Source organism: Gopherus flavomarginatus, chromosome 2 (assembly GCF_025201925.1).
Source record: "Gopherus flavomarginatus isolate rGopFla2 chromosome 2, rGopFla2.mat.asm, whole genome shotgun sequence".
Lineage (NCBI taxonomy): Eukaryota > Metazoa > Chordata > Testudines > Testudinidae > Gopherus > Gopherus flavomarginatus.
This window is the reverse complement of record NC_066618.1, coordinates 215,063,785-215,086,312: the sequence shown is the minus strand read 5'-3', so window position 1 is coordinate 215,086,312 and position 22,528 is coordinate 215,063,785. Positions and strand designations below refer to the sequence as shown.

At 42.8% G+C, this 22,528-nt stretch overlaps 1 protein-coding gene across 7 annotated transcripts; it reads right to left on the bottom strand.

The window, feature by feature from the left end:
- Positions 1–248: 248 nt before the first annotated feature.
- ENOSF1 (enolase superfamily member 1) lies at positions 249–21,851 on the bottom strand. Of its 7 annotated transcripts, none has more exons than XM_050939247.1 (16): positions 21,732–21,851; positions 20,908–21,016; positions 15,410–15,525; positions 14,672–14,758; positions 13,439–13,465; positions 12,646–12,718; positions 12,385–12,423; positions 11,768–11,850; positions 10,866–10,900; positions 10,263–10,350; positions 8,373–8,507; positions 7,673–7,714; positions 3,753–3,882; positions 3,327–3,426; positions 2,008–2,089; positions 249–1,316 (listed from the first exon to the last, which is right to left on the bottom strand). In XM_050939247.1, exons 1-16 carry the CDS (start codon positions 21,813–21,815, stop codon positions 1,221–1,223), a joined length of 1,326 nt encoding a protein of 441 aa, XP_050795204.1. In that variant the 5' UTR covers positions 21,816–21,851; the 3' UTR covers positions 249–1,220. The 7 variants fall into 7 exon arrangements, 4 of the variants coding, with proteins under 4 accessions (XP_050795204.1, XP_050795206.1, XP_050795207.1 ...); XM_050939249.1 differs by having other exon boundaries at positions 20,908–20,976; XM_050939250.1 differs by lacking the exon at positions 20,908–21,016.
- Between the last annotated feature and the right edge of the window lie 677 nt (positions 21,852–22,528).

The window sequence follows — 22,528 nt, the reverse complement described above, 5'->3', positions numbered from 1 at the left end:
GTAACACTAATATCAAGTAGAACAAGGTAACTTTCAGAGGATTTTGAGATTTCAAAGGTTTGGCATTGTTCAATTTCAGACCAAAAATCAAAGCATTAACTCTCCTAATTGGAGTGGGGGCTGTGGAAGTTCTGACTCACAGGCAGGGTACTTGGTAGAATACACTGAAGCTGGGGACTGCAGGCTTCCAAATGCTGTACTCCCCTGGCAAGCTGTTAAGGAGGTGAGCAAATTGTCAAGAAACCAGGCAGGCTTCCTACAAAAGTTTATTGGACATGGATTTCAATTTTGATGATTTGGCAAATGTCTAGTTACAAGTCTTGATACAAATAAAGCATAACACCTAGCTCTGTCAACTCTACCCCCGCTACAGGTGAGGTCAGGGCCAGTTGTGGTCCTTTTATGATGCTGCCCATCTTACCAAGTCATGGAAGTTTACGTACACACATAGTGACAGAGTAAAAACTTTAGTATTTTCATTGAGGCCCAAACTTAAACATACAATCAGCAGGACAACTCTGAATAGCTCCATCCTTAACATGCATGTGAAGTGTGTTTTTTTTAACCCACAAAAGCTTATGCCAAATAAACGTTAAGTCTTTAAGGTGCCACTGGACATCTCATTGTTTCTGTACTTAACAGTACATGCAACAGCTTTTGGTTCCACAACATAACTGATATGAAGTTTTGTATATGATTAGGACAAGAGTAGACAGTAAGGAATTTTATTTTAAATCTCTAAATTCAAATACTTTAGTGTGAGAAAATCCCCTGGAACAATTTACCAAGGGTCACATTGGATGCTCCAGTTCAAAAGGAATTATTTTGGGGAAATTCTAAGGTTTGTATTATGCAGGTGGCCAGATTAGGTGATCACTGTGGTCCCTTCTGCCCTTGGAATCTATGAAAAGATTCTGCAAAGTTATTGGTTTGTAGACTAGATCTAGAAATTCAGTTCGTAGCCCTCCACTAGTTATACTTTAGTATAACAACTTTGCTGGAATATAGGCCCCAGTCATTTCTTTAAACTACATCGATCAAAAACTAGACATCCTGGACTATGTGTTATGTTAATTCCTGGAGGTTTTTGCCTGATTATACAAAACCATTTACTGGCAGCTGAAATCTTGTATCATCACCTAACAATAGTGTGTGAAAAGCTTGGGAAATTTAATCTTCAGCCTGAAAATTGTCAGGGTTAGGCTTAATGCAGTTGTATTTTATGGCTTAGAAAGGATCTTCTGCCAAACTTCTCCCTGTGGAAACAGGTATTTCCTTGCAGACTCTTCTTTCATTTCAGTGGAATATCCAGCATCCTACAAGATTATAAATAGTAAAAAATAAATAAATAAAATTGAGTGATACTAGCTCTAGTCCCCTCTTCATTCAAATAACTCAACTGCTGTCATGCAATTGGAGAATAATTATTGTAATCTCTGTGCTGCTGGGGATCATGCCAGGCTAATTTGTAATACAAAAGGTATCAGCTGTAACTAGTGTTAATCTCCTAACGCCTGATGCAAATGTTGAATGGAAAACTAGAGTTCTAAAGAGTCTGGGCTGAACAGAATTGTAGTTAGACAATAATCTTTAGTTTTGGAATACGAGTTTCAGTGAAAAACTATTTTAAAGCCTCTCCAGTGGATTATCCTCCCTCACGCCGTCTTCTCCAGCTGAACAGAGAAGTATTAATACTTTTTTTACTTAAGTTGGTTAGCCCAGCAATGCAGATACATTAAACATCCGTAACTAGAGAATTGCTTTGGGTTGAGTTTTAAGCCAAGGTCACACTCCACTTCCTGAAGCGTGTGTGCTGGAATGTACACCTTGCCTTTAATAGTTCTGAACCGCCAAACCTATGCAATAGTTTAGTCTAATAGCACATCTCCAACTTTTTCATTCTGCAGATGACTTTGTAAGAGAGCCTTTCAAATGCAATCTTAGCTTTAAACTGCTTGTAATTAAGATGCTTTCTTTACTAGGACAGTTGACCGTCTCACAGCATACCTGAGGTGGTACATAGGAAGCTTTCTTGATTATGGCAGGATATTTGAAGTGTTCATGCAAATGATCTACGTACTCACACATCCTGCAAGAAAGAGGAGGGATATTTTTCAGTTTTACCTAATCTTGTACTTATTCATGGCTATTATCCCTGACAAAGAAACAAGGTTTGGGTAAAAGTTGGACTCATATTTGTATCCAAATTATCAGCAAACTAGGAGGCTTCCTTTTAGAAGCAGAAACTACTGCTACATAGTGCTTCATATTGAAACTGGAATCTTCTTGGCATTTTAGCCTAGTGAGGATGGGTGGTCTCAATAAAATAAGCCAGAACAAGAATACAGGGCAGAAGCTGGGCCCTTTGGGCAGTATGTAGGGTTAGGAGAGCCAGATTCAAACTTCGTTTTTCAATACAGACAGAGCTTAGTAAAATTATACAGAAGAGCTGTGTTTCCTGATTGTGGATTTTCCAAAGTACTACAAAAGCTTGATTCTTATGTTAGCCAACATGGATACAGAATGTGGGCATCTAACATAGGTATTTAAAGGGTATAAACAAGACTTTTCTGCAGCAAGGGAAGTCACTAATGAGGGCAGCTGAAGGGCTGGGTCTGCTCCTTCTTAGTTTATGAATTACCAAGAACACTGCTGAGGCTGTAGACCAGCAAAATTTACTAACCATGGTCTAAGGCAATTTTAAATATACTGCTTCAGAGAGGGACGATCAAAACAGGAATGGGTTATGATACAACTGATTTTAAATGTGAGCAAAAGGTAAAGCTACAATATTTGACATCAATATTTGCAAGACAACTAGTACGAAGAACAGGAATATACAGCCAACAGGAGAGATTCAGGAAATTTGTTTGCAATAATGTGAAAAAATTGTTCATTGCCCGCAAAGGCGGCTAATACGATTCAAAGCTGATATTAAACAAGACAAGGGAAGTTGTTAGATCCTTTTGGGAAGCTACACCTAGAACACTATTCACCTTAGAGCAGGGAGCTAATCCTTTGGTCATGCATGTGTTGGCCTGCCACTGTAGTTGGCGGCGGGGGTGTAGGAGTGAGAGAGATGCCAAAATATAGTTCCAAGAGTATCAAGCAGTCTTTGTCAAAAATATTCCTGGCTGTTTGCCAGGCAATTGCCAGAGTGAAGTTCACATACTTCTGACTGGTTAAAAATTCTCTGGGAGAGCCACAGGGAGGCGAGTTGGGGTGTGGTGTTTTTGTTTACTGGTTGTTATTGCATATCAACAGCCTTTTGGAAAAATAAGCCATCACCACTATTGAATGTTACAATAGCATTTTACATTACTAACCTGTTTTCAAGGCTTCCAGATACTGAAATATAGTCAAATATTATCAAGTGCTGTACTAACTCACAGAGCCCAACACCCCCAGCGTGAGGACAAACAGGAACTGAAATGAAAACAGAACAATCCCTGTTTAAACCAATCTGAAGAGTAAGGGCAAATGACTAGATTATTCAGAAAGCTTGTGTCCCAGCTCAGCTGGTGTTTAACTGCAGCTCCAATACCATCCCCCCACCCTAGGGAAACTCAGCTCCCAATAATAAGGGACCAAAGGCATTTTGAATTAGTACTAAAGCACGACAGAAAACAAATGACTGAACCACCCACAAGGGCATGCTTGTGAGTTAGCAACACGACAGCTGAAGAAGTTGCATGGCAAACTGGCTGAGGACAAAAGAGGTGTTAGTACTGACACACTTCCAAGAGCCTTACTTTGAAACTTTTTGGCCATCAGCAACACAGACAAGTTTTCATTCACACTTCCCAGCCTGCAGCTGTCAATCTGGAGATAGCTCAGGGCCTTAGCCTGTAGGAGCTGCTTAAATATCACTCTGTTGTGACACTGCAGCAGGGAGGGAAGGGGGAAGAAAAAAATTGTTAAGCCTCAGATTCTAAGGAATTGGCAGGATATTGCAAGAACTGTTGGCAATGCAAGTCAAAACAATTGCACAGTGTTCCCACTAGGTGTCCCATTAAAACCAAGTTCTTTTTGTTATACCACTTAGCTGGAACAATGCACAGAAGTGCAGAGGATTGCAAAGCATTTTACAAACATTAAAGAATCAGTACAGTTGTAAGGTAGAGGCATAGTAGAAATACATCCATTTTACAGCTCTCTGAACTGAGGCACACAGGAACATCACTATTTGCCTAAGTTCACACAGCAATTCAGTGGCAGAGCTGGGATCACAACTGAGTCCTAATTCCATGTTTTTTGTTTTAATTGCTAAGCAAAACTGCTCTTAATTGCATGTTACCCCTTATAGGAATGACTGGGCTACTGCAGGACTTAGATGGCAGTAGTGAACACACAGTGGTTCTATTGGCTGTGGAAGACCATTTCTTCTTCTGGACTCCTGCAGACCAGTGAGAGGATTAGGGTCCTACCAAATTCACAGCTGTGAGAAACATGTCACAGACGGTGAAATCTAGTCTTTTGTTTCCTTTTACCCTACTACACAGATTTCACGAGGAGACCAGCATTTCTCAAACTGAGGGGCTTGACCAAAAAAGGTATCACAGGGGCAAGGGATGCTGCAAGGTTATTGTGGGGGCAGGGGGGTGTCACAGTATTGCCACCCTTACTTCTACACTGCTCTGAAGGCAGCACCCTGCCATGCCACACTTACTTCTGTGCTGCTGCCTTCAGAGCTAGGGTCAGGACCCCTAAAGTTACACCACCATGAAATTTCAGATTTCAATAGCTGAAATCATGAAATTTACTATTTTTTAAATCCTATGACTGTGAAATTGACCAAAATGGACTGTGAATTTGGTAGGGCCTTAGAGATGGATGGTCTAGTAGTTAAGACACTTGACTAACACTCAGGATTCCATTTCTACCTCTGCCACAAACTTCTTGCATAGATGTTGGCCAAGTCACTTGATCTTTGTGCTTCACTTTCCCATCTGTAAAATGGGGATAATAGTACTCCCCTACCTAACGGGAAGTACGATAAATACATTCATGTTTATGTAATGCTCGGATATTACGCTACGGAAAAACCTCTACATACAATATATAAAGCCTATTACTCAGGAATTGGCCTTTAGTCTGCTAGGCAGGCCTGTCCTAATAGTTAATTCAAATCTATTATCCTTAACAGATGTCATTATTCATACCAAAAATTAAATGTTCAATCTACTGGCAAACAACAGCTGGAGGTCAGCATCACAGTGAAATATGGCGAAAGCAGGCCTTTGCATGAGAAACTGGCAATAGAGTAAAACTATGCTAATACAGTATTTCTCTCCAGCTGCCAGTGAGCAATGAGAATTTGCTAAATTATGTTGCTCTGCTCTGTAGATTTAGTAGAAGGGTTTGGCAGGAAGAGGTATGTCATTCATGAGCACAATAAAAAACAATTCAATAGTTAATTCACTTTGATTCAGAAGTTGGTTTTCTTAAAGGGACCAGTCATTTTATTGATAGCTAACAATTTGTACCTTACATCCAGAGAGCAGCTCAGGAAATGGGGTCTTCGGACTGCTAAGATACTTTTACATGCTACTGATGTCTAGGGTGACCAGACATCCCATTTTTAAAGGGACAGTCCCATATTTAAGCCCTCCTGAAGGTGTCCCAACTTTCTTAAAAACAGGCAAACTGTCCCATATTTTGTGTCCCCCTCCCATCAGTATTGGTGGGTCCTGCTGATGGCCGGATTCCTGCTCGCCAGCCGCCCACTCACAAGCAGTGAGTAGGGGGCGGTCCAGTGGCCAACAATGCGGGTGGGTGTGCAAGGCTGGCGGCAGGGCAAAGATGCAGCATGGAGGGCTGGCTGCTCCCCCTGCTGGTCCTTCAGCGCAGATCCCACCTCATGCTGGCTCTCAGCCAGCAAAGCCCCCCACCCCATTTCTGGCCAGCACTGGCTGCACACTGCGAGCTGCAGTGGCTGGGGAGTGCAGGCAGGTGGCAGCTGGTTGCGTGTCATCTCTGCTGCCCACCCATCAGCCCTTTATGTGCTCCCACTCTCACTGTTCTCTCTGCTTTGCCCTTTCACACTCCCCCCCCAGCCTCACTGCTCCTCCATATCCCTTGCAAACAGGCCGCATCCCACTACCAACGCTGTGTGGAGAACAAGCCCCTGGTCAGAGTGCTCAGCTCATCAACAGCCTAGCTGGCAGGCTCCTTCCTTCCCCCCACTGCCTCTGGCTGGGCCAGCACTTGGGGAAGCCCAAGGACCTCTGGCCTGGGGCGCTGCCCAGGAGGAGCCAAGCCCTGCATGTGCCAAAGCCTCGCACAGTGCTGGCACAGGGAAGCCTCTTTACCCCTCAGCTAATCTCCGGAGGGGCGGGAGGTGGGAGAGGAGGAGGACAGCAATTTCCAGCCTGTTTGCGCCCTAACACTGCAGGCTCCACAGCAGCCCCCCGGGCAGGGGCTTAGCACCCTTTTCACCTCTGCCCCCACAGCCTCCTGCCCTAGGTCCAGCCCCTAGGCATCCTCCCCTGCTGATCCACCTCTCTGGTGGGGTTCGCTGAAGCCCCTGCAGTCAGGTTCCCTGGGCCCTTGTTCACAATGCATTCTTACAGCTTAACCCCTTCCTGCCCACACTGCAGCTGGGGCACAGGAGGTGGCTGGGTTATGTCGGTGGCCGGCAGCAGCCTGGAGGTGTTAGCTGCCTTTTAACACTGTGGAGGCAGGAAGGGACAAGCTGCTTCCAGCCACGGGGGAGTGTGTGTGTTGTGGGGAGGCATGAACTCTGCTAAGACACAGGCCAAGTCATCCCTTCCCTATCCCACCCGTGGCTGAAAGCAGCTCCCGTCCTTTCCCTCCTGGCAGAAATCTGGGGAGGGGGACATGTGACGCTGTGTGCCCCTCCCCCCCAACGTTGCTTCGAGAAGACGCAGCGCCAGGTACGAGGAGAGGCAGATCTGTCCTAGAGGCCCAGCCAGGCATGAAGGGCGGAGAGCGCCAGGCAGTGAGTGTCGGGTTGGTCGGTCACCCCCACTGTGAGAGAGGTGTTCGGAAGTGTGTGGGTTCACACAGGAGGGGCGACACACAACAGCCTTAAAGATAAGAAGGCAAATAAAAAGAATCCAGCTACGTAGTATTTCTTTTTAACAGGGGCTCAGTCAACTTGATGTTAATTTGAATGTTTGTACTGCACAGTTCTGACTGAATGTCGTTGAACTCGCTTGAATACAAGTAATTTTACCAGGTGTCCCATAGGGAAATACGGTCATCTGCCACCTCTCAGGTAAGCCCTTTTACTCCAAGGCTATAGAGTCATTCTAACTCCTTCTCTGGCCCAATGAAGACTCAGTTGCTTAATTAAAGCAGAGGAACTTCAACAACAGACACTGAGGGAGCGCCTCCATCAGGATGTTTCATAGGCCAATGGTTAGGGCACTTAACTGAGAAGTGGTAGATCCCTGTTCAAACCTTCATTAACAGATTCATCACAACAAAATCTTCCCAGATTGTCCGAACAGATGTGGGTGGGGAAGAGAATACCTATCAAAAGTATTAGTTGGTCTTAAATTATGTGAAATAAGTCCAAGGCTGTTTTCAGCCATGTTATTTAATTCCCAAGTGAGAAATCAGAGTGAACTTTGGCAAAATTCTCGAAAGTCCCAGACACTACATTAAATAAACGACTGAATGAAAAAACAATTAGACACCCACTTACTTGTTCTCCTGTTGCCACACCAATTCCTAATGGCGCCAAGGCCTACAAAAATAAACAATAAATAAACAAAACAAAACAAAAAGGATTTGTTTCTAATCTGTAATTCCCAAATACAGCTTTTCACCAGAATGAGGGGACAGGGAGTAGAACAGCTAACGAAGTGCAATGCTCGTTACTTGCTGTGCATTTGGAAAAGAATCAAGTGTAGTGTCATTTTTGTTAGTGCATTTTATGCGGCTTTTTTGCTACCCCAATAATATGTGAAGACTTATGTAAGAGGGTGTGTGCTGTCATAAGGGGATAAACATCTGGGGCTCTAGCATCACTATTAGCTATATCACATTATGAGCACATATCCTGGGCTAGTATTACTCTAACTTTACTGAAACACCAATTCACAAAGATGAAAAGAAAGACACATACAGGTTTCAGGGCAAATCCTGATTGCTTTACTTGTGCAAGAATGATAGTTTCCTGACCTTTAATATAATCTTTGGCCCATGCTTTTCATTTAAGTGCAATGGAATACAAATACAGGATGTGCCCAGGATCTTGCAGCAAACATATCTAATGACTTTTGACAGCTATTTCAGCCTGAACTTTGAACATTCCAAACAGCAGTGTTAATAAATGAATCACTACTGCTCTCTGGCGTGTAGTCACTAAGCCATTACCGAAATGAAAAACAAACACTTCCAACCTTAGAAATGGCTGCATGTCCAAGAATATCATCAGGAGAAGTTGGCTCCTCAATCCATAATGGTTTAAATTCAGCTAATTTAGTGACCCACTCTATTGCTTCCTTCACTTCCCATCGTTGGTTAGCATCCAGCATCTGAGAGAAATTACAAAGAAAATTCACTTATATGACTCTACTGAATTTTTATGAATATGAAATTGCTAAAAAATACCCATAATGTTGCTATAAATTAATGAAAAAAGGAAATTCAGACAGTGTAGATCACTGCTGTTTTCTGATCTTTAGCACATCATATGACATTATATAGCACGTTCTACAATTTCTAGACTTAATAAAAGGCAAGGATAAACTAATAGCCTAAAAGATGAACTCCAGGTGGAAATCCCAAATTTTGCTTTGCTGGAAATGCTGCTTTGAGACGACACATTAAATCAAAGGCCCTGGTGCGCTGTCATTGTTAAAAGACCCCAGGAAACTTCTTACAAAAGTGAAGGCCACAGATTTGGTCTCAAACCCTTATTCCAGCTGAGATAGTTGTATTCTGCTTTTCTGAATTTCCTGAGCAGGTTTCAAAATATCATGAATCTGATATTGTCTGAACTTCTGTGAAGTGTTCTTACACACCATTAAAGAGGTGCCACACGGAACTCCAGAAGTGACTGTTTCAGTAGCAGGCAAACAATTCCTATATAGCAACTGAGTTAAGCCCTCTGGAACTGGGATGGTTGAAATTTTTCAACAGCACTGGGTTGGGGGGTCGGGGAGGGGTGTCAGAAAATTGGGTTTTTGACTAAAATATGTTCACAAAAGATGTGTTTTCTCTTGGAAAGTTTTGACTGTGTTGAAAACTGAACATCTGAAAACCAAAAATTTTGATGTGGAAATGCTGCTACCGTGCCTAATAGGAGTTGTAGTTTGGGTGCCTCATGTCCTCACTTTCCTCTGTGGCAGCAGTTCTCAATCTTTTTCTTTCTGAGACTCCCCCAACATGCTATAAAAACTCCACAGCCCACCTGTGCCACAACAACTCTATTTCTGCATAACCAATAGATTAAAAGCCAGGGCTGGCATTATGGGGTAGCAAGCAGGGCAACTGCCCGGCCCCATGCCACAGTGGGCCCCACAAAAGTAAGTTGCTCAGGCTTCAGCTTCAGCCCCAGGCAGTGAGGCTCGGGTTTCAGCTTTCTGCACTGGGCCTCAGTGAGTCTAACACCAGCCCTGCTCTCTGGTTTATTTTGGCAGATGTCCCAAAACCTGCTCATGGTCCCGCCCACCTGCCCTGGCAGGCCCCAGACCCCGGATTAAAAACCACTGCTCTATGGGCCAGACTCTCCACCCAGACTAGAATACCCATCATGCACTATATCCCTGAAGCCCCCATAATACACTGCATCAGCTAAGCAAGATGAGAGACTGTGGTGAGTCATGAGAGGCAGAGTCTGGTCAATGATCCCAAACTCTAGAAGACTCTCAAATCACAACACCTGATATGCAGCACAGCAGTTTTTCCAAATCAAAATTTATCACTTTAATCCAAATTTGGCTGAAATTTTTTGATAATTTTTTTTTCAGTTTTGTACTGAAAATTCAGTTTTCCAACCAGCTCTACTTTGCTGTAGTTCTTATTCAAGCAACACTACCACAGAAGCCAGTGGAAGTTCTGGCACAAGAAATACATGGCTGATCTCTTAATTCATATGTATTTTGGTGATGCCATTTATTAACTTTACATACTACTCTCACATCCAGGAAAGACATCATTATTAGGGAGGGAAAAAATACCTTTCAAGAATGCCATGTAATCTAACCCTGTACCAATATCTGCATGAACAGACAGCCATTTTATAGTTAATATTACTTAATAGTGTAGTCATTAAGAAAAATATTCACCAATGTCTTGTCAGGGCCAATCATTTCTCTTATAAGTCTGCATCTACGAATGTCATCCGGCAGATCAGCACCAACCTTTACTTTGAACCTAGACACAACATTTATAATGAAATGTAGGTCACTTCACCAGGATTAATGTAGCAGTGATAACTGTCCTCTATGAGAAACTGTAAACTCAAATTTACAAAACACCAGAGTCAGTGTTTTATGATCAGTATTTTCTTATTACATCTGTCCCTTTTCCAGCATACCTCATCGTAGCTTAACAAAAAGAAAGATAGCAAATACTTTTCCACGAATCAACAGGAAAGCAGTTTCTTTGTTAGCTAGCAGCTTGCCAGGAGGATAGCTCATTTTGCCATACATTTACTTAGATACCTACTGTAATGGTACGTAACGGAATAGCAGAAAGGGAACATATTTAAAAAAAATATCAGAAGCAAAGACATCTCTTCTCAGAATGTAGAGACTGAAAAGACCTATAGGGTCATCCATCTAGTCTGTCTTTGTGCCAAATAAGGACTGATCTCGATAGTATATTTCTACTTGCTACTAATCATTAAACAGAAAAAGTTCAGCATTTGAGATAATTGTTTACTATACCTTGTCCAGCCATCCTTCAATGCCTCCGTGCATAGCTGCAGAGACAATTACATCTATTATATCTCCAAGTAGCTGCACTACTCAGTATCTAGACTAGTATTTATTTACAGGCTGTCTAACCCAGGATGAACTTTCTAGCCACTTCTTTATTGACATAAGTGTAGAGCAGACAGTAACTGAGAGCAGAGGTATGAATAACATCCAGCTGAAATGTAGGATCCAAAAACTCCTCAATCTATGTAAATAAATACTTTCTGCATGTCTTTATTTTCATGTACTATGCATGACAGTCCTATGATCTAATAATGCTATTTCCAGCTTCACAGAAAGCTGAACTTTTCCAAAAACTAAACCAGATGATAAACATGTATTGTATTAACCAGACCTCAGATCCCAGAGCTGTGAAGAGCCTTCATGATATTTCATTTGAAGGAATATTTAGCTACAGCAAACTAAGGCCACTTTACTTCTGAAGGACAGTGTCCACACAGGGGTTTAATGCGCTTTAACTTCACATCTTTTGTTAATTCAACTTCACTTTCCTGAGCATCCCCAACATAGCTGCACAAGTGCAATCCTATAGTTATACACAATACATCAGTGTAAACTGGCTTGCAGTGGTCCATGCTTATCTCCAACAGCTACACCTAAAACCCCAATGTAGACAAGGCCTTAAAACCTTCCCATTGCAGCTAACACAAAAGCCAATGAATGACTAGGCCTACAGAACAGGGCCAGCTTTCCCTCCCCCCCCCCGCACATGCAGTGCGTAATTGTTTCACTTTGCATTTGAGCCCAAACTAAGGAACTCCTTGAGTGCTGAATCGTCAACTGTTGGCATTCCCCACCGGATAGAAATGTTTAAAATCTTACTTCTGTAATCTAACGTCAAAGAATCAAACCTGTTTTAACTGCTGGTCCGGGTAGCCCAGCCAGGCACAAGACGTGGTGTAAGCAGGGTATCCATGCTTTAACATTTGCTCTTCTGCAAAGCCAAAGAATGTCACCAATGAACATATGCTGTTTTCTCTTTAACAGATGATTAGATTGTATGGTAGTTTTAGATAAGCTGTTACTCATGGAAATGAAAGGAGTTTAAAAATCAATCTCATTTTAATCAGGGTAGATGAAATCTGCTGAGAAAAACCTGCCCTATCCTCACCTTCTTTCCAAATGTGGGAGAGCTTCAGCTCAAAAAACAACAACAAATCTTTAGGGTGAAATCAGCACAGTCACCATGCCATTGTGACTGACACGAACATTCACCGAGTGGTTCCAAAGCAAATGGCCACCAAGACAGCACAAGCCCTCTCTATGTGTATACCTACCACCTCCCCAATGACTCATAAGGAGGAGACATCACACAATGCATTCAACCTCACCCGAGAGCCTCCATTGTTACATTCCACTTCCCAGTGACTAGGACACTCTGGGATGCAGAGTGCCACATCAATCATGCAGTGTGTTCAGTCCTTTATTCTCCTACAAGACAGCGAAAGTAAACTTAGTTTAAACATACCTCTTTCCTTCTTCCCAAGTAGGCCATTTTGGAGTATTTCTGCATGGGCACAGGGGAGAAAGAGAGGAGAGATTATTGCATTAACCAAAGTTCAGTTCCTCCACATCTCCAGATCCTACCACCACACACTGCTGTTTTCATAAAACAAGAGTCTGATCCGTTTACCTACAAAGAGTAATGCCCTACTGCTCGAATAGTTTCACTGAAATCAAGAACAGGTCAAGGAGTAAGGAGATCTGTTTCAACAGAAGGATGACTTACCATGGGCTTCTTCTTCTGTTAGTGCATCAGTAATATACCTGAAATCTATGCAGGATAACAACTGCTTTGGGTCCTGTTAACAACATATTTAATGTAAAACAAACAGCAAAGAACAACAGAATTACTTGATTACAAAAAGGCAATACTAAGGTAACATATACATCAGCCTTTTTCCCTGTCACAGATAGTACTGTGAGCGAATTCACCGACTCTAAAATCAAACTGATTAACTGACTCTGGCAAACTTTAAGGTTCTAATCCAACAAATATTGAGGCACGTGCTTAACTTCAGGCATGTGAGTAATCCCATTTAACTCAATGGTGCCACTCACACACAATGTTAAACATGTACAAAAATATTTGCAAGATCAGGGTGTAATTGATTAATAAACATTTTTAAAAAATTACTAATCCATTTGGAATGCTCCGGGTGTGCCAGCACTTTAAAAAAAAATAATGTACTGGTATCGGTATAGATGGTTTCCAGTAGCCATATACAATATTGTAGCTGGCGAGGGCAGAGTCTGTAACAGTGCTCCCACTAACAGGGCCAATTTGCAAAGCTGTGTGGGGCCAGAAACAGACATCTTGGAAGGAGACGAGCCCTCCAGAACAAAATGTCACATCCACAGCCTGCAGAACCCTCTGGTTTCTAAAGCCTTGGAATGAGCTACATGGCCATAGAGGTAATTTTAGCCTAGATACTGCCTGAAATTTTTACTCTTCTAATGCATCAAAAACATCAGTGTGGAACAGTGGTAACATTAGCCCACATAGAAGAAGATTTTCTTACCATGTCGACTAGTAACTTCCAGAGAGGCTAAAAAACAAAATGATTAAATGATATGAAATGGATGGAGATCATATAAAAGCAGCATAGAGGTGCTATTTGTATCCTGAAGTGACAAAAATAAGTGTGGAAAACATTTACATTTGATGCCAAATGCATCTGGCTGATGTGGTTCCCAAATCAAGACAGGAGATTCAAGATGTCAAGCTCCAGATTGAATTACTTTAACAGGATTCTCTCTCTCAGCTCTGCCTCATTATGGCCAGGATCCTGATCCTGGATCCACAAATAGCTGGTGTTAACTCATTTTTAGTATATTAAATTAGTCAGACTTGAAATGCTGACATAACACTACTACTGGAAATGTTTATGCTGAAGAAATTGATGCTTTCTACTTTTAAGATTTCCGTGACATTACTTTTCTTATGCCCCTTATGTTGGGGCTGTGTCACACTCCTGAATGCTGAGAAGTTCAAAGGTGCCCATTACTGTTTCTTTCCTAGGAGAGGGTATCAGAATAACTCTATAAGACAATTGGTTGCAGTGTTGTCCTAGCTGTCTTGGCCCCAGGATATTAGAGAGACAAGGTGAGTGAGGTTATATCTTTTACTGGACCAACTTAAGACAGTAGCAATGATTTACTAGTACAGTACTACTATTTACTACTTCTATTGTGGTGGCATCTAAGAGCCCTAGTCACAGACCAAGACCCCATTGTGCTAGGTGCTGTACAAACACAACAAAGCGACACTCTCCACCGTAGTTATTTATTTTACAGCATCTAAGACCATGCTATGTGCCTCAGATAGAAATCTATGATCCTTGCTCCAAACAGCTTACAAGATCATATTAGACATGGAAGTGGTTACAAGGAATTCATAACTTTATGAACAGTCCACAAAGGAAGAAGAAAAAAAGAGGAAATCAAGAAAAAATTAGTTGTTAAGCAGAGCTGGTCAAAAGCTTTTGTAAAGATGTCATCACTAGTCAAAATTCAAACAAAAAATGTTGCTGAAGGTTCCCCCCCCACGACTAGTTCTACTGGTAAGTGGTGTATAAGTGTCAGCTATTAAAGCCTCAGTCCTACAAAACAAATAGCCCCACTGAACTCGGTGTGCATCCATGAACTTAGGACCAGGGCCTAAATCTGCAAAAAGCATATCAGGAGTAGGACACTCTAATTTAACAAATACAGGGACATTTTTTGTCCACGTGCTCTAAGTATATCACCATCACCTTTCCCTCCTGCTTAGCCCACAAATCCCATATGGCGTTCAGAACAGCAGCGGTAGCCAAATGCACAGCACCTTTCTCTGGACCAATCTGTTGAAAAAAATCATACAGTTACCTAAAATGCTTTAGCATTCTTTCGTGTCTTCATTTCTAATTAATGACCATTAGCAAATTTACACATCTGGAAAACACAACAAAGGAAAAACCACTGGAATTAAAAAGATAAACCTCTCTTCATTAGAAAGAGAAAAATCTGAAGTTGGTGTGTATTAAGTGCATTGTGAGATTACTACAATGGCTATACTGATCTCTAGTTCCTCTTAATACCAGCTGAGTTTTCAATTTCCAAGAATACTAGACACTGAATAGAAATAATATTTTGTGAACACTTGCAAGTCGAAAAAAAACAGGTAAAGACACAGCTTTTGGGCTCTAAACACAGGGAAACAAAGATCTGGACCCCAGGCCTCACTTCTGCTATTGGATCTATGTGGGTGGATACTTGCATTTGTCTAAAGCTGCCTTGAAAACAACAGGGCTCTGGATGCGTTCTCTGTGCAGATCCTATTGCAATGTTAGGGCCCTGGTTGCGAAACAGAAATTTTCTCTCCCCCTCCATAACTGCACAGAGATTCTTATCTAAAAATATTTTACCTTACGTGTCCTTACAGTGTGTTCATAACACAAATTCACGTTTGTTGCCATCCACTTCACAACAACACTCCATAAGATACCCCTTACCCATCGGAGCTGTCCATCACTGGTGAGCTGCCTGTAGAATCCTCTAAAATCATTGACAATTTCTTCAAGGTCTTTATTAACCACGTGAATGGAGAGAGCATTAACTGCACAAACAACTGCAAAACACAGCAGAATTTAGTGCTTTAACACCACACAGTGACTAGAACAAAATAAAAAAAACCACTAGTTTTATTGTTCAACCCACGTTTTAGAATTTTACCTTTCCTGCATAGGTGTTGGAACTAGCAGATTGAATACGTAACTGGGAGCCAGGAACACTTGACATGTAACATTGGCTCTGCCAAGGATTCAGTTTGTGTGGCCTCAGATAAGCCACATAACCTCTCTGCATCTCATGTTTCCCTATTTGGGAAAGATAATACCTACCACCAAGAGAGGCTGTAAGGCTCAATTAGTTAATAACTGAAAGATGTTTGAAGATGAAAAGTCACTTGCACGCCACCCTTCACCCCAGAGAAAAAGATCCTGTTGCCAATGTAATTCTCAGGCACACACCACAGTAGTGGTCAGAGGAGACAGTGTTACGCTGTCGTGAGCACTAGTAAATACAGAAGTTTCCCTAAAATGCTGGGAGAAGACTGTTTCTTTGAATTTGATAAACCTCGCCCACAGGACCTGTTACATCTCATGCAGTATATATGGTACTTACAGCCATGTTAAATTTCTCATTTCCTCATAAGGGATTTTGTTTCTGGCTATAACATAATAGTTGTGATCCAGTTGTTTTAACTCCCCTAAAATCTACCACTAGTGATTTCAACACAAGCTCCAGCAGAGGCTTTTGTTAGAGCAAAATACTAGCAAATCAAGAAAGTATCTTATACACCACTGTTATCTAGCAGGCTGGATAGGATGGAGGCAATCACAGAAAGGAGCAGACATGTCAGAAATTTTAGCATCGTTCAACCATCATTTTCTGACACAGAAGAAATAAAAGAGAGAGAGCTGCAAACTGCATGGGAGACCTTGGGCCCATGCCTGTTAGGTACGCCTATTTAAGGCATTAGCTTGAGATTTGGGATGGGTGGGTTCAAGTCCCTGCTCCACCACAGGCTTTGGTGACCTTAGGCAAGTCTTTGGTGATCTTTCTGTGCCTCAGTTGTCCTTCTGTAAAATGGGGAAATATTTCCCTTTCTCAGAGGGGTATTGTGAGGATAAAGACTGGAAGGTGCTCAAATAGGAGCCAGATAGGTAGTACCAAACACCCTCAATTCTCATGAACTTCGGGGAGAGTGGAGGCTTGGCAGTGCTCAGCACCTTGCCATACCAGGTCAAAAGTACGCACAAAGGACCATATCTTTATTGAAGATCTTATCGAAGGCAATGGCAAGACTCTTGATCCAGGAACAGATCCCTTTATCATGGAAAGTGGGATTATGTACACTACACTGGAATATTTAGAGATTATTTTGCCATTATACGGACCAAAAAACCCTGCTGTTTTTGATGGAGAAGACTATACGTTGTGAATACTAGAGTGGTGTCTTTATGCATTTAATGATACTTGTTTCCTTTTAAAGAGTAAATGGAAATTTTTTGGAAATGTTTTATAAATATGGCTATAAAAAGGGAAACACGACATAATCTGATGTAGGGTATCACCTCCATGAGGATGATTCCTGAGAGTTTGTAACATACTTAGTATTGTTACTATACTTGAGGGGCAAGGTTTTCATGGATTATGATTTTGTGACTGTCATAAGGTGATCTGACAATGCTGTTAGCTGGAAGGTTTCCAGGCAATAAAGCACTTATGAAGAGTTGCTTAGAGACCTACTGTTATAAATGGATAGTTAAGAGTTAATGGAACAGAAGTACTTCATATCTCTTTTGCCTGTAAAGGGTTAACAAGATCAGTGAGCCAGGCTGTCACTTGACCAAAGGACCAATCAGGGGACAGGATACTTTCAAATCTTGAGGGAGGGAAGTTTTTGTGTGTGCTGTTAGTTTTTGGTGGTTGTTCTCTCTGGGTTCTGAGAGTGACCAGACATGCAACCAGGTTTCTCTCCAATCTTTCTAATACAGGCTCTTATAAGTTCAGAATAGTGAGTATGAGGTAGATAAGGCGAGTTAGGCTTATGTTTGTTTTCTTTATTTGCAAATGTGTATTTGGCTGGGAGGATTTTAATTTGTACTTGTATACTTAGGCTGGGAGGGTATTCCCAGTGTCTATAGCTGAAAGACCCTGTACCTATTCCATTTTAAATTCACAAAGATAATTTTTAGTGTTTTTCTCTCTTTAATTAAGTTTTTTGTTTAAGAACCTGACTGTTTTTTTATTCTGGTGTGAGACCCCAGGGGATGGGGTCTGGATTCACCAGGGAACTGGTGGGGAGAAAGGAGGGAAGGGGGAGAGAAAGGCTAATTTCTCTCTGTGTTAGGATTACTGTCTCTCTCAGTGAGAGTCTGGGAGGGAGAGAGAGAAGGAGGGGGGAAGGTGCATTTTCCTCTCTGTTTAGGATTCAAGGAGTTTGAATCACAGTGATCTTCCAGGGTAACCCAGGGAGGGGAAGCCTGGGAGAGGCAATGCTGGGGGAAAGGGTTTACTTGTGGTAAGATCCAGAGGGTCTGGGTCTTGGGGTTCCCCGGGCAAGGTTTTGGGGGGACCAGAGTGTACCAGGCACTGGAATTCCTGGTTGGTGGCAGCGCTACAAGTACTAAGCTGGTAATTGAGCTTAGAGGAATTCAAGCTGGTACCCCATCTTTTGGACGCTAAGGTTCAGAGTGGGGAATTATACCATGACATCTACTTAGCATTTTCTAAGAAAAAGGATGTGCAATGGCTACATTACTACTTCATAAAGGCACAAATCTTACAATTGTTCAGAATGACCTTGGAAAGATACAGGTCTGGTCCTGGATTGTAAGCTTCCTCCGCCAAATCATCAGGCAGTACCTAATGATTAACACATTACAGGATTTGCGTGCACAATGCTTCTAAACTGATGCTAGCTTCTGACCAGATAAGGGATACGTGCAGTGCAGATGCACTCCTGGGCTCTATCTGTGTAAGAGTCTGAGTCTTCAGTTAGCTATGGACATGTGTAACTAGATGTATCTTGAACGTACAGAAGAGCAGGAGGTGATTTTGCAAAGATAAATGTGTAAATAAATACACACAGATCAAGCCCTAAGTATCCATTTAAACCTATCTTTCGTTCCCTTTTCTTGCCAATACTAATGACACCTATGTTTTCTTTTTCCAAATATTTTCTCCCTAGGGTCATAATAATAATATAAACTGATAGGCAGAAGACTGAGCTACACAGTTCAGATCATTTCACGCAGAGCAGTGGTTTTCAACCTTTTTTCATTTGCAGACCCTAAAAAATTTCAAATGGAGCTGCAGCCCCCTTTGGCAGTCTTAGTCTGCAGACCCCCAGGGGTCATGGACCACAGGTTGAAAAGCACTGACCTAGAGCAAGCCCACAGCCTTCTTTACCCTTTCACAATGTCATTCCAGCCTTATAAAGAGAGTGTTATGGCTGCAAAGGAACATTCTCCATGACCAAGGGAAGGCAAAGCTGCTATTAGAGTGAAGCAAGTATCACTGTGCGAGAAAGCCACTTATTTTGTGTTTGCTAGACCTCATCACCTCAAGGATGTCTAGAATGCGATCTCAGCTGTGCCTTGCTGCAATACGTCTTCTATATAAAAGAGAAACTGCTTAGGCCTGAAACCTGGTGAACACTTAAGAGGACATGGATTTTCATACTGTGCTCATTGCACTGAATGAAAATGCTATTGATTTCTGAGAATACGGACTTGTTCTTGAAACGTGTGGAGCACTCTGGCCCCGATTCAGCCAACCACTTAAGCACGGGCTTAACTTTAAGTGAGTGGTTCCCCTCAACTTCAATTGGCCTACTCAGGTGCTTATGTGCATTGCTGGAGTGGAACCAGAGTGTTCAGCACCTTGCAAGGTGAAGCCCTTGTGTCATTTATAAGGACACAGACATGTCTCTAAGGGTCACCAATCAAACATCTAAGCAATGGAGAGGGTCTTGGAGACTACCATTTAAACTTTAAATTACTAGGATGGATGAAGAGCCTAAGGCCCTGCCTATAGCAGGGACATTTTCTAAAACTTTCTCACTGTTCACAGTGGTGGCAGTGTAGACAGGTTCCCAGCACTTTAAACATCAGATCAATGAGACCTGCTCCTGGAGGGATTACATGACACAGTGATAAAAGGCTGACAGCCCATCTATACTACACTAGGGTAGTATAAAAAGTTTGTCTCACTCACCAACAGGAGTTGGTCCAATATTACCTCACCCACTCATATCCTTGGCTCAATGTGGCTACAACGATGCTGCAGACATTTAAGCGCAAGAGGCATTTAACTGTCACTCTTCTTATTGAGAATTAAAAATAACTTAATTGTACTGACTATATCAGACAGGACATACAAAGATTTCTTGACCTTTCACAGTTAATTAGTCAATAACTTCTCAACTGAAGTAATCTGGAAGTTCATATCTGCAAATGTCCATGGACATTTATATACAGCAGAGACACCCCAAATCCAGCCATTATTATTTTGACAATTTATGCAATGGACCCAAAAAGCATGCAGGTGTTTTACAGATTAAAAAAGAGGCATGCTCCATGCCTTTATCATCAATGGCCCTGATTCTGCAAATAGAGCTGAACAGGTGGATAAATGGGTCAGGGAGCTAAGTCAAAGGCGTGGTATGGGTGCAGGGATTTGTTCACACCTTTCTCTGCAGAATCAGGGTCTAATTTTCAGAAAAAAATGTAAATAATTGATACTACTCCAGTAATCTACATGGCTAATGAGGGACTTAGCATGAGAGGTTATTTGAACTTGCAAAACTACTGAGAAGGGAAGGAGGTAGAGAGAAAACATATTTCCCCCCACCCAACTTTTTACTGTTCTGTGAATGTTCTCACTGATGCCCTCTCACTGTTCACATCTTCCTCCAGCTCCTCAAAATGGTTGTTGTTACACCAATGACCAGAAAGAGCTGTAGCCCATGGTAAAAAAACTGTATGGCAACGGCAATTTCAAAACAGTCAGTCCTGTTTTCTGTTTCTGTATAGGGGAAGTTGGAGGTGGGGGAAGGAGGGGAAGAAAGCAAGCAAGGGCTGTTAAAAGCTTAAAGCATTTATGAGACATCAGCAAGTTTAGAATCAAGCAACCTGCAAGTCTGACAACTGCAGCCAGCATTACAACTTTTTTGTAACAAACTCTTTTAGGGGAGGTTATAAAGGGATTTGGCAGAAGAGGTACTCCAATAAGTGATGTATTGGAACAAAGATCAAGAAGAGGGCTTAATAGCCTCTACAACCCTATAAACTGCCCCAAGACCTATGGCTTTTTTAAATTCAGTGATGGTAAAATAGTCCTGTATTTCATTTTCAAAAATGGAGAAACTGCATTAGCCATTGAAACCAATGGTTTTAGTGTGACTTGAAGCTCATTTGTGCTTAGGGACAGGATAATAACTTACCAACTTCTGTGCCTTTACCCAAAGTAAATGTTAATCCGTAACCTTTGAGTCCATCACGGGCATCAGTTTCTATTTCAACATAGGCAGCAGAATAGTCAGGGTCCGGGTGCTAAATTAAAGACCAAAAAACACCACCCAATAGCAGAGCAAGAAACTTACAAAGGAGGATTGACAGGGATTCACCCACCATAGGTCACATACCTCTTAGAGCAACAAAAAGCACTGGCATAGAGGGCAGTAATTGAGGTAATTTAAGATTTGTGGCAAAATAAATATAAAAGTCTAGATCTGTGGGACTAAGGTAAGTCATCTCTCACTGAACGGTGCGAATCATTACAGGGAGTAGCTGATAGACTGCATCACTAGCATTTGATCTGAATGAACCGAAAAGATTTACACTCAAGGCTCAGGGGGTGGGCGCCTCCGCTTAGCTGTGCGGGTGCCAGCTATAGCCACTGGCTCTAGCCCCAAGTCCCCGGGCCCTGTTTAAGGCAGTATCCCCACATAGCCCCCAAGTCCCCCGGCCCTGATTAATGCAGTATCCCCACATAGCCCCCAAGTCCCCCGGCCCTGATTAATGCAGTATCCCCACATAGCCCCCAAGTCCCCGGGCCTGATTAATGCAGTATCCCCACATAGCCCCCAAGTCCCCGGGCCCTGTTTAATGCAGTATCCCCTGCGGCCAGCGCTGCGGCAGATCGGCTCGTTGAGTCCCGCGGACCTGCTGGTGCTGCGGCGGGGCCTGGGGCTACTACAGCGCCGGGGAGCGAGTCCCAGCTCTGCGGCCGCTGGCTCGGCCCCAGGGAGCCGGGTGCAGCGCTTACCATAGCATCGGAGCCATGGTGCCCCAGCGAGGTGGGGAAGCGGATGTCGCTCGCCGCCAGCCCGGTGATCCTGCCCCGCACCATGACGCCAGCCCCGACCCACCCCGGCCTCTGCCCGCACCCCCGCAGCCGCGTGAGGAAGTAACTCGCCAGCCAGAGCTCGCCCCGCCCCGGAGGCCACTCTCAACGCTGATTGGTGCGCGGCACCTCGGACAACGGAGGTGCGATTGGCCGCTCGGGGCGTTCTAGAACGTGGACCGGGCGTTCCGCGGCGCGGGGAAATCTGGAGAATGGGTGAAGCGTTTAGGGCGAGCAGAGAGGACGCGGCAGTGGCAGGGGGCTGGTCCCGTCCCTGGTCGCCTATTAAATGGATATCGATACATTACAAAGGCGTGGTCGGAATCTAAACTGTCACAAAACTAGGACTCCAGCCCAGAGCTTTGGTTTGGCTTGGTATGAAAAGGACGGTCAGCGGGGGAATTCAGCCCAAAGCCCCTTCCAAATCAAAATCCGACATGTTTAGACCCAGAGATTTGGTCTGGGGGCCTTGCCCCAAATTGCACAGCAGAGCAAAACTACTTTATCAGAGCAAATTTTAACAGAAAACATTGGTTGTTACATGTCATTTTTTAAAAACAGGTATATGTTGCCAACACTTAGTTGCAAGTGTAGTGTGTGACCTTGATAGGCCTGGTCTAAACTACATGGTTAGGTTGATGTAAGCTGCCTTGCAACGACCTAGCTGTGTCTCTTCGATTAAATTTGGCTTCCACCAATGTAAATACCTCTCTGTGCTG